This window comes from Garra rufa, chromosome 17 (assembly GCF_049309525.1).
Source record: "Garra rufa chromosome 17, GarRuf1.0, whole genome shotgun sequence".
NCBI lineage: Eukaryota > Metazoa > Chordata > Actinopteri > Cypriniformes > Cyprinidae > Garra > Garra rufa.
Genome location: NC_133377.1, coordinates 29,696,012 through 29,708,463, shown reverse-complemented (window position 1 = coordinate 29,708,463; position 12,452 = coordinate 29,696,012). Strand labels below are relative to the sequence as shown.

Genomic DNA, 12,452 nt, shown 5'->3' with positions numbered 1-12,452 from the left:
TCACCAAAAAACTAAAATGACAAAAAATTTTAATCAAATGCAAATTAATAGAGCATCATTAAAAAGCTTGGTCCCACCTATAAAGGCTATAACTGATCTGGTCATTGTTATTTGTTAAATTATGTTGCCTGTACCCATCAATACTGTCCAAATTCATTTTTAGCATCTGTATGGCCAAGGACAAACGATTTAATGTGTGTACTTACTTTTTCACAGCGTTCATAAGTCAATCTTATATCAAAACATGTATGACTAATGAAAGCTGCACATATTTGAAATACTACTGAAATATCAAAAATGCTTTGTACATAAATTATTAAATGCAAAAATGGCTTGCCATACTATAACAGTCATGTATTCTGACAGGAGCCACTTCCGCTGGAAGCTGATTGGTCCGCTCGCGGTGACATCACGTTGATGATGCTTTGTGGGGCCGCCTAGAGATTTAATTACGGATCTGTGTTCGCGCATTATATTATACGAGCCGTTTTTCCTCACTGTTACCCTCATTTTATTGATTTAAATGTGTTTGTTTTTTTCCGTTTGCTAAAAATAAGGACCTTTCTCTATGAAATAAAAGCCGCTCTCGAATCGCTTGTCATCGGACCCGCGCGTTGATTCTGGAACCAGTGTTTTTGTTAGTGAGCGATCCTGGGACGCGCGCTCGATCTGTCGGCATGTTTGGATACCCGTCTGCAAGATTATAACCACCGGAAAACAGCACTGCCGTCTCTAAAGTAAGTGAATGAAATAATAAGGCATAAAAACAAGACGAGATTATGATGTGTCATAGGTTGAGAGCATATATGCAGCACCTGTAGCAGCGCTTCACAGCTGAACAAAAAACATCTTAAGACAGCCTAAAATAATTTGCTGGTCGAAGGTGGTTAAAGATGGTCTCCCAGCCTAGTCTAACCAGCTAAAAAAGTCTAGAACCAGTAATAAAATACCATCATAAAAAATAAATATATAAAACAACTGAACAACAGTACTATTTATATTTCATTTCCTGTAGTTTGTGAGAGCTGAGATTAAAAGCAATGATGGACCATTTGGCAACTACTAGTGGCACCCAGGGGCCCGCCATGTGTGAACCCACTTATCCTCCATGTAAAATGGCCCGTATGGAGAATTCAAGAGATCTACCTGCACCTGGAGCAACTCCTGTGAGCCTGACCTCCAAACAAACATCATTACACACTAATAGAAGAAAAGGTATGGGATGATGTGCATAAACACAGATACTGGATCATGTCTGTTCATAAGATGTATGAGTGATCATATTCTCCTTTCGGTCCATACAGGCAGTCTGCTTCCTGTGTTCTGTATGGTGGAGCAGAGTGACGTCCCACCCTCAGAGAGGAAGAGGTCGGAGCATGCAGAATTTGTGCTGTTGAAGAAAGACCTGCTGTTCAGCCAGATTACAGAGGCTGCACTGCAAGAGCTGGGATACACACACACAGCAGCAGCTCTGGCTACAGGTACACACACACACTAATGAATTATTCACATGCAATTCAAATGGAATATGTAAGCCTGAAAAATGGGGATGGGGCTGTTATTTTTTTTTTTTTTTTTTTCAGTTCACATCACCACAAACTGCAATATATTTTCCAGTATATGCATCACATACTGTAAACCTCGTTTAAAAATGAGGATTTTTAAAATGTTTTTGAAAGTCCAACATGCTCACCATGGCTGCACTGATTAAAACTGATTAAAAATGTAATTTACTCCTGTGATGGCAAAGCTGCATTTTATTATCCAGAAAACGGCTTAATATTTTTTGTAAAAACCGTGAATATTTTGTACAGGATTCTGTGATAAACAAAACAAAAAATCATTATAAATGTCATTTTTAATCAGTGTGGCACATATTTTCTGAATAAAAGTAAAAAAAACCCTTCTAAACTGTGGAGTACATTTAATACAAACTATTTCCAGTAATTATATCTAATTAATATAAATTTTAACTGTACTTTGATTTATTTAAATTGCTATTTAAACACTTAAAAGCCTGTACAATTAAATGACACAATAAATGAAAACACATTGCAAAAATGTTTAGATGGTCAAATCTTACATTGTTAAGCTGTAGCTAATGTGTTTTCTTTAACACAGCATATGTAACCCTGGACCATAAAACCGGTCATAAGGGTCAGTTTATTTAAAATTGAGATTTATACATAAGCTTTCCACTGATTTATTTAGGTTTGTTAGGAGTAGACAATATTTGGCTGAGATACAACTATTTGAAAATCTGGAAGCTGAGGGTGCAAAAAAATCTAAATATCGAGAAATCGCCATTAAAGTTGGTCAAATGAAGTTCTCAGCAATGCACATTATTAATCAAAAATTAGATTTTAATACATTTACGGTAGGAAACTTACAAAATATCTTCATGGGATACAATCTTTATTTAATATCCTAATGATTTTTGGCATAAAAGAAAAATCTATAATTTTGACCCATACAATGTATTTTTGGCTATTGCTACAAATATCAAGTACATTTGTAGCAATAGACAAAAATACATTGTATGGGTCAAAATTATCAATTTTTCTTTTATGCCAAAAGTCATTGGTTTTGTGGTCCAGGGTAACATATATTAAAAATGTTAATTTTAAATACTAATGTTATAAATATGACACATTATTTGTTAATTAGATACAACTATTTATTTATGAAAAACATTAAAAGACAAAGGTTTAAGACACTTAAGGAAAACTAGAAAATCAAGTGCAGAAAGCTAATCCCAGGCGAAAAAAAAAAAGCACATTTACTTTTTTTTACGCACTACTTTTGTACTTAATATACAAAAAAAATAGTCTTTAGTACTTCTTAATAAAATCTTAAGGACATCTAAGTGTACTCAAATGTGCTATTTTGGGACATCATGAATATGAACTAAAATATCCTTTATACATACATCTTATATTAAAAAATGCATTTAGTTACCACTTGTAGTACAAAGATAGTATGTTAAAATTATGTTCCAAAATAGCACATTTGAGTACACTTAGATGTTTATAAGATTATCTTAAAAAGTACTAAAGAGTAATTTTTAGTATATGTGACCCTGGACCACAAAACCAGTCATAAAGGTTCAATTTTTTTTATTTAGATTTATACATCATCTAAAAGCTGAATAAATAAGCTTACCATTGATGCTAGGATAGGACAATATTTGGCCAAGATACAACTATTTGAAAATCTGGAATATTGAGAAAATCGCTTTTAAAATTGTACAAAATATCTTCATGGAACATGATCTTTACTTAATATCCTAATGATTTTTGGCATAAAAGAAAAATCTATTTTTGCTACGTATATACCAATGCTACTTAAGACTGGTTTTGTGGTCGAGGGTCACATATTAAGTGCAAGGCTAAAGATCAGAAGGTATAATTTTGGTCAAGATCAGAAAGCTCATAAGGTTGTCAGAATAAAACAAAAAAGTAATAAAGTATTGTAATAAACATTCATTTTTGCATTAGGTCAGGTTCAAGTTGGCCAGTGGAACCCTGTGTCCCTGTCCACTGTGACAGACACCTCTGACGCAACAGTAGGAGACATGCTTCAAGATCTTTACCATGTCATTACCTTAAGAATAAAGCTACACAGGTACAATCTACACACACACACGTACTTTGAACATCACGACTGTCTCTGGGTTTTAGCAAACAGGCTTTATCAGAATGATGAACTGCAGTCTGAGAATTAAAGCTGTTCTGATTTATGATTAAAGATAATTTTTCAGGTAATTTAGTATTAAAACTAATTTCAAAATTATTAAAAGTTATTATAGTTATTAAAGTTTTGAGGATAAACACTTAATAATATAGCTATTTGTGAAGTAATAATTATTTGTGATTAATGTCCTACAGTGTAATTAATTATTGCAGTGCACTGTTTTTCTCACTGACTCAGACGCGTTTTCTCACTCTCTTAGTGTTTCTAAATTAGAGGACTTGCCTGCTGAGCAGTGGACTCATTCTACCGTCAGAAATGCCCTGAAGGAGCTGCTGAAAGAGATGAATCAGAGCACACTGGCTAAAGAGTGTCCATTATCTCAGGTACACACTCACAAAACAACTCTTTAAGTGTAAATACACTATTTTTGCCAGGGACCATCCATATAACCTTTTATAAATTTTATTAACCATAGCTTAATTGCAAGTAGCTATAGAATGAAATAAGGCTAATTGTCTCATATCTCATGGTTAAAGCAGATCATAGCAGGACTCTGATCGAAGAAGCGCTCTTCACTGAAGAATACACCCTACTATTAAGATCCATCCCTCTGAGAACCAGCTATTAAATCTATTTAGCAAGGAGACAAAAATCTTTAGCACATCCTTTCTGGACATTTAGTCTTTTCCAAAGCACACCTCAAGACTTAATTTAGTATGCCCTGTCTATTAATTACTGAATTCCTGATACAGTCACAGAAAAAAATAAGAGGCAAAAATCACATTTTGCCTGCACAGAAACACACTGTAACCTGTATTGTTTTTTGTTTTTGTTTTTTAGAGCATGATTTCATCAGTGGTAAACGGCACTTATTACGCCAGCATCTCTGCTGCGAGATGTCAGGAGTTCGGCCAGTGGTACAAACACTACAAAAGAGCAAAATCTATGATGGGTGAGTAGCAACCTACTATGTCGTCCAAGAATAGCTCATATATTCACACATTTATGGTCTTCTTTAAGTAGTCATTCTGTTTTTGTATTTTGGTAGCACTTAACATTAAATTCATTAATGTTTGGTAATATAGTAGGCATCATGAACAAACAAAGAACAGTCTTTTACAGCATTTATTAATTTAGGTTAATTTTTAGATATACTAATACATTTAAGCTCTATTAATTAACATTGAACTAACATGAATTAACAATATAATAGCATATTAATAATAAGCAACCTAGAATAATTCATGCTGTACAAAAATGGTTGTTCATTGTTAGTTCATGATACGTAATGTTTTAAATAAAAAATCTTAATACAAAATTAAACTACACTACTACTACTGTTCAAAAGTTTGCAGTCTTTTTGACAGAAGTCTCTTATGCTCACCAAGGCTGCATTTATTTGATCTAAACTATTGTAAAATCAGGAATAATTACAATTTAAAATAACCGTTTTCTATTTTACTACTTTTAAAAGTGTAGCTTATTATTACTCCAATCGTCAATTCATTCTCATCATTCTTCAGAAATCAGAAATTATATGTTGATTAGGTGTTCAAGAAACATTTCTTCTTATTATGATAGTTGGAAGCTGTAGTGCTACTTAATATTTTTGTGGAAACTGCTAAAAAATTTTCAAGATTATTTGATGAATAAAAAGTTTTTTACTTTTGAATAAAAAAATATAAAAAGGTAACTGACACTTTTTATATCACAATTCTGACTTTTTCTAGTAATTGTGAGTAATTATTCTAGTAATTATCTCACAATCCTGACTTTTTTTCTCAGAATTGTGAGATACAAACTTGCAAATCTGACTTTTTTTCTCAGAATAGTGTGATATAAACTTGCAATTGCAAGTTATAAACTTTTAATTTTGAGAAAAAGTCAGATTTGTTAGATATAAACTTGCAATTGTGAGTTATAAAGTTAGAATTGCGAACAAAAAGTCAGAATTGTGAGATATAAACTTGCAATTGTGAGAAAAAGTCAAAATGCATTAAAGTCAGATTTGCAAGATATAAACTCGCAATTGTAAGGAGAAATTATTGTGCAATTCCGACTCTTTTGTCAGAACTGCGTAATATAAACTCGCAGTTCTGAGAAAATATAATTTTTTTCCCCCTCAGAACTGGACTTAAAACTGCAATTGCGAGTTTGTATCTCAAAAAATAAGTCTGAATTGTGAGAAAAAGTCAAAATTGCACAATTGTGACTGTTCTCAGAATTGTGCGTTTGCGAGTTAAGTCAGAATTTTGCATTATAAACTCGTAATGGCGGATTACAAAGTCATTGTAAAATAAAAGCTTACAATTGTGAGAAAAAAATCTGAATTGCACAATTCTGACTCTTTTCTTAAAATTGCGTGATATAAACTTGCAATTGCAAGTTATAAAGTCAGAATAGCAAGATATGATTGCACAATTCTGACTCTTTGCACAGAATTGCGCAATTACGAGTTATTAAATCAGAATTGTGAGATAAAGACTCTAATTTATAATTTACAATATAAACTGAGAAAATGGCAAAATGGCAAGATATAAACTCACAATTGCGAGAAAAAAAGTGTTACGGGCTTCCATACTTTACTGTCACTTTTGACCAATTTGAATCAACTGATCAATTTGCATCCTTGCTGAATAAAATCTCTTTGAATGGTAGTGTATGTAAAATTGTATATTTTAGATTAAAAAATGTAGAAGTTAAATAACTGTATATGCAGAGCTAACAGCATATACTGAAAATAAGATGATTTTGGCTGCAAATGTTAAACGGACTTGATTTAATATGATTATTAAGCTGCTAATGATTTTTTATTTCCCCTCAGGCGACATGAATAGGCACTGCAACCAACCCTCATCCTCCAGCCAGCCCACCATGTACCAGCAACCAATAGAAGGCAGTGGGGCGGAGTCACGTCCTATTGTCCAAATGCAGGCTGGAATGCCTGGTCTGGTGATGGCTCAGCTCCTCTCACAGCAGCACGCCATGTCTCAGCTTCTCACACACGCTCACACACACCCACTCGGCCCTCATCCTGCGCCACTAAGGACTCCTCCGAAATGCAATGTGTCCCCACCCGCAGTAGCTCAATGTCCCTCACCTGTCACCGACGTGTCACCTGAAATTTACCACTGGGTGCGTGAGGAACTAAAGAGGGCAGGGGTTTCACAAGCGGTGTTTGCACGAGTGGCCATTAACAGGACTCAGGTAACATGATAGAATTTTATGCAACAGAATTTTTTTTTGTATGTATCTGTACACAAATTGAAGTGTGTATCTGTGATATTATTTGCAACAGGGCCTACTGTCAGAGATCTTGCGCAAGGAAGAGGACCCACGCTGTGCATCTCAGTCTCTTTTAGTTAACCTTAGGGCCATGCAGAGCTTCCTGCAACTGCCACAGAGCCAGAGAGACTCCATCTATCTGGAGGAAAGAGAGCGGAACCTCAACTCTACCTACAACACCAATACAAGCTCACCTCTGCCCATTCAGGTTCACTGTCACTCAAATTTAATTATGAACCCGAGATGCAAATTAGCTTGTACTATAATCTATGGACAGTACATCTTGTTTTAGACAAATAATCTCATATTAGGTAGTCATCTGTTAACGTCTACAAAAGTGTGTCATGAAAAAAATCTCTCTCGCTACAGGCAAAACTTTCACCCGTTTCGAAGGACATTGTAGTGAAAGTGGAATGCGAGGATTCTGGAATAAACTACGGCATCTATGATGAAATACAGCAGGAAATGAGACGGGCAAAAGTGTCACAGGCCTTGTTTGCAAAAGTCTCTGCAGCCAAGAGTCAGGTACGTCTATGTGCATGTGAACTAAACGAATACATTGGTACAGCACATTTATGCATTTTATCCAAAGCAACTTTCATTGCATTTGAGGTATATGCATTTCATACATAATTAAACATGTAATAAATATTTATATGAATGCAAGGATTGCAAGGACTAAATTTGCAGTATATACTGTACCTACAATGCATATAGTGATTATGAAAAAAAGGGATTTTTTCTATTACAAATTGATTATCATCATAACTGTTTGAATTTTTTTTAATAGAAATCTAATGGTTTTTTTAAGTCTCTTATTCTGCACCAAAGCTGTAGTAAAAAAAAAAAAAAGTAATATTGTTAAATAGTATTACACTTTAAAATAACTGTTTTCTGTTTTAATATATTTTGTTGGACACTCGTCCAATGAAAATTACATTGCATTGAAGATGTATATTTAAGTGCAATCAATATTTATCCACACTACCAGTCAAAAATTTTTGAACTGTAAGATTTGTAATGTTTTTATAGAATTGTCTTCTGCTTACCAAGGCTGCATTTATTTGATCCATAACACAGCAAAAGCTGTAATATTGTAAAATATTTTAAATAACTTCTATCTGAATATATTTTAAAATGTAATTTATTCCTGTGATTTTAAAGCAAAATTTTCAGCATCATTACTCTAGTCTTCAGTGTCACATGATCCTTCAGAAATCATTCTAATGTGCTGATTTGCTGTTGAAGAAACATTGATGATGATGATTATTATTATTATCATCAATATTTAAAACAGTTAAGAAAAATTTCTTTCAGGATTGTTTGATGAATAGAAATATCCAAAGATCAGCATTTATCTGAAATAAAAAGCTTTTGTAACATTATATACTATACCATTCAAAAGCTTGAAGTCAGTATAATTTTTATTTTTGGAAAGAAAATCTAGAAATTAATACTTTTATTTGGCAAGGATGCTTTAAATTGATCAAAAGTGATAATAAAGATCTGAAAAAAATCCTATTAAAAAATATAATAAATGTTTTTTTTTAACAGCAAATCAGAATATTACAATGATTTCTGAAGGATCATGTGACTGGAGTAATGATGCTAAAAATTAAGCTTTGAAATCACAGGAATAAATTAGATTTTAAAATATATTCAAATAGAAAACTTTTACTGTTTTTGCTGTACTTTGGATCAAACAGATGCAGGAGCAGAAGAGACTTCAAAAAACATTAAAAATCTTACTGTTCAAAAACTTTTGACTGGTAGTGTATATTTTTTTAATATAACATTGAAATAAAAGTTATGTTATTTAACAAGTAACTAAAATGGCAAACTGACTGCTTGAATTGTAGTGACACCTTTTCTGAAAATCTATAGAGGATTTGATGTTTCATGATTCCTCTTTCTCTAATATTTTTTATTCTCTAATATTATTGTTTTCTATGTAACATTATAACGTATTACTGAAGTAGGACGGCATGATCTTTTGACTGGTAGTGTAAATGCAGAGAATGCAATGACTAATAGAAATGTATATACATTAAATGCATATAATATAGTTATTATGAAAATGATTCATATTAATCCACTCCCTGCTTTATAACAATAAGTAGGGTCCAAAAATCTAAAACACTAGTGGAATTTATTGTGTAAGTTATTATTATTTTTAATCTATTAAAATTAAGATCATCAGCATAACAATTTGAGTTTTTTCTTGCATTGTTTTGTAAAATATTATTACAATTTAAATAATAACTATATCTATTTTAATAGCTGTTTTCCATCTGTGAAATGCTCTCAAAGAAACCTATTGTTTCCATTACAAATTATATGAGCATAACAATTTGAAAATCTTACATTTTGAACAAAGGAAATCACATGGTTAATGTCACAAATTTGCTTATTTGTCTAGTGACCTAGAAATACTGCAATATACTTAGTACTTAAATATTTCTTGAAGATTAAATATTTATCTCCTGCATATAAATATTTATTATATATTTAAATATTTATGTCATGGGAAGCATAAATTAAATATCTCATTCATTTTACATCCTAACATTTTCAAATGGTCAAAAATACTAAAACATTACATTAATGTCTAAGTTTAGATTAGATTTCGAAACAAATTTCAAAACATCGTCTCAGATGTTTGAACCCTGCTGTATTTGTGTCTGTGTTTTAGGGCTGGCTGTGTGAGCTCCTGCGCTGGAAGGAGGAGCCATCGCCTCAGAATCGTACACTGTGGGAAAATCTGTCTCTGATTCGCCAGTTCCTAAATCTCAGCCAATCAGAGCGAGACGTTATATATGACCAAGAGAGTAATACTGGGCAGACGTTCTACTCAGAAAAACACACAAGACCACTGACGGAACAACTACAAGTGAGATAATACAGGCGTTAATATGTGACCCAGACTGCCAAAAATCATTAGGATATTAAATAAAGGTCATGTTCTATTAAGATATTTTGTAAATTTCCTACCGTAAATATATTAAAACTTAAATTTGATTAGTATACTTTGCTAAGAACTTCATTTGGCGATTTTCTCAATATTTAGATATTTAGACCCTAAGATTCCAGATTTTTAAACAGTTGTATCTTGGCCAAATATTGTCCTATTTATACATCAGCTTTGAGGTGATGTATAAATCTCAATTTTGAAAATTTGACCCTTATGACTGCTTTTGTGGTCCTTGGTCACATATATACATTTAACCAATAAAATGTGTTTTTGATGTATTTTATTTATCTCATATGTGTGTATTTTTCTAAAGGTGATGCCACAGCATGTTCTGCCTCTAAAGCAGCACCAACAACTGCATAAAATTCCACCTCAGCATCATCCACCCTTCCTCCCACACCATCTCATCACCGGATGTCCCAAAGACACTCACATGGTCCCAAATATTGGAGGCAGGTCTTTACCACCAGAAGCCCATGCAATCCTGCAGAGTTTCATTCAGGAAGTGGGACTACATCCAGATCAAGAGGCCATTCATACACTATCTGCTCAACTGGGAGTAGCCAAAGAAGCTGTTCTCAGCTTTTTCAATGGTCACAACTGGCTTAGACAGGAGGAACAGGACAGCAGAGGAGAAAGAGAGATTGAGGAAGGGGAAGACGATTACATGGAGGCAGAGGAGGAATGCAGGGATACAATGGAAAACGACGAGGAGACAAATGCAAACATGATAACAGAGAAACAAGATAGTTTGGTGGAGCAGAATGCAGCTACACAAACTCGCTTTATCATTACTATTAAAAAAGAGGAGGGGCTTCCATGTAAGGAGGAGCGTGATAGCCCCGCCTACTGCCAATTCATAAACTCCTAAAAATACATACACTACTGTTCAAAAGTTTGGGGTCATTTTGTTTGAATTAAATTAATATTTAATCAGCAAGGATGCATTAAAATGATCAAAAGTGACAGTAAAGATTTATAATGTTACAAAAAAACTCTGTTTGAAATAAACACCGTTCTTTTGAACTTTCTATTCATTTTAGTATACTGAAAAATAACGTGTCACCGTTTCCACAAAAGTATTAAGCAGCACAACTGTTATTTTTTTATTTTACTTTTTTTTTTTTTGAGAAGCAAATCAGTACATTAGAATGATTTCTGAAGGATCATGTGACACTTGAGTAATAGAATAGTTATTTTAAATTGTAATATGTTTCACAATATTACTGTTTTTACTGTATTTTTGATCAAATAAAAACAGCCTGAGTAAGCATAGACTTCAAAGGCATTAAAACAAATGTACCAACCTCAAACTTTTGAACGGTAGTGTATTAAATCCTATTTAAACAAACAGACAGCAATGAATACTGGTTGCTTTGACAGTTTCATGTAGCATATTTACGGTTGTGCCTTCATGCACAAGGTGTTTTACAGAAACCTCATTTTTTGGATGGACTTGAAGATTTCACACATGAAAATGCCACGGAAAGCATTCATCAAACATCAATGTTCTAATTTATAAAACAATGTTTTATTAATATTGGGTTGTAAAACTGCTCATATCTGACAATGAAAACGAAATGGAGTGATTATAATATTCAAACCATATTAAGTCATCATTGAAGGAAGATTCCCTAATTTAAATTGGAGCAAGTATTTACACCTCTAAATTAATATGATTTGCAATTTTATAGTAGTATTATTTATTGTTCGTCTCTTGTTTTCTGCGCAAATCCTCAACTGAATCTCTGCAGATGGCAGGCAGCGTCAGTCAGTGTTATGGTGGCATATTCAGCCAGAAAGTGTTGTCTTTTACAAGAACTGTTGCCAGAGACCCTGAAACCGTGATGTATTATATGTTAGAAGCAAACAGCACATTACTGTATTATTGTCAATAGAGCAAAACAATAGAAACAGCACTTTGAATTACAGTGAATAGTTCTCTCTCTCTCCCTCTCTAATGAATTACAATAAATCTGTACTGTTTGTTATTGTTCAGTATATTTAAGCCATTTTATTCAAGAACTAGAAGATGGACTTGTTAACTGATGGCATTCCAGAATCTTGAGTTTTTTTATTATTATTATTTATTATTATTCAGACACATTCACCACCCACTGTCGTTCAAAAGTTTGGGATCAGTAAGATTTTTAATGCTTTTTAAAGAAGTTTTTTCTGCTCATCAAGACTGTGTCTATTTAATTAAAAATACAGAAAAAAATGAATATTGTGTTTTTAATATACTTCAAAATAGAATTTATACCTGTGATGCAAACCCAATTTTCAGCATCATTACTCCTTAAACTTCATCATTAAACTTCAGTGTCACATGATCCTTTAGAAATCATTCTAATATGCTGATTTATTATCAATGTTGGAAACAGTTGTGTTGCTTTATATATATATATATTATCCTTTTTCTTTTTTTCTTTAAAAGAAGTAAATTGATAAAAAAGTGATAGTAAAGTCTTAGATTGTTAGAAAAGAAAAAAACTAACGTTTT

The 12,452-nt window shown here is 32.8% G+C and overlaps 1 protein-coding gene across 1 annotated transcript; it reads left to right on the top strand.

Annotated features, from left to right (window-relative positions):
- The first annotated feature begins 485 nt into the window (after window positions 1-485).
- satb1a (SATB homeobox 1a) lies at window positions 486-11,950 on the top strand. The gene is made up of 11 exons (XM_073821991.1): window positions 486-737; window positions 1,016-1,215; window positions 1,305-1,481; window positions 3,498-3,624; window positions 3,953-4,076; window positions 4,534-4,645; window positions 6,518-6,900; window positions 6,992-7,186; window positions 7,348-7,503; window positions 9,671-9,868; window positions 10,263-11,950. The coding sequence occupies exons 2-11, from the start codon at window positions 1,041-1,043 to the stop codon at window positions 10,818-10,820; spliced, it is 2,205 nt and encodes a 734-aa protein (XP_073678092.1). The 5' UTR covers window positions 486-737; window positions 1,016-1,040; the 3' UTR covers window positions 10,821-11,950.
- Window positions 11,951-12,452: the final 502 nt, after the last annotated feature.

Excerpts from the sequence above, each read along its gene's own strand:
- satb1a (XM_073821991.1), top strand. The coding sequence starts at position 1,041 with ATGATGGACCATTTGGCAACTACTAGTGGCACCCAGGGGCCCGCCATG. Across the intron at positions 1,482-3,497 it reads AGCAGCAGCTCTGGCTACAG|GTCAGGTTCAAGTTGGCCAG; the intron begins GTACACACACAC and ends TTTTTGCATTAG. Across the intron at positions 9,869-10,262 it reads CACTGACGGAACAACTACAA|GTGATGCCACAGCATGTTCT; the intron begins GTGAGATAATAC and ends ATTTTTCTAAAG.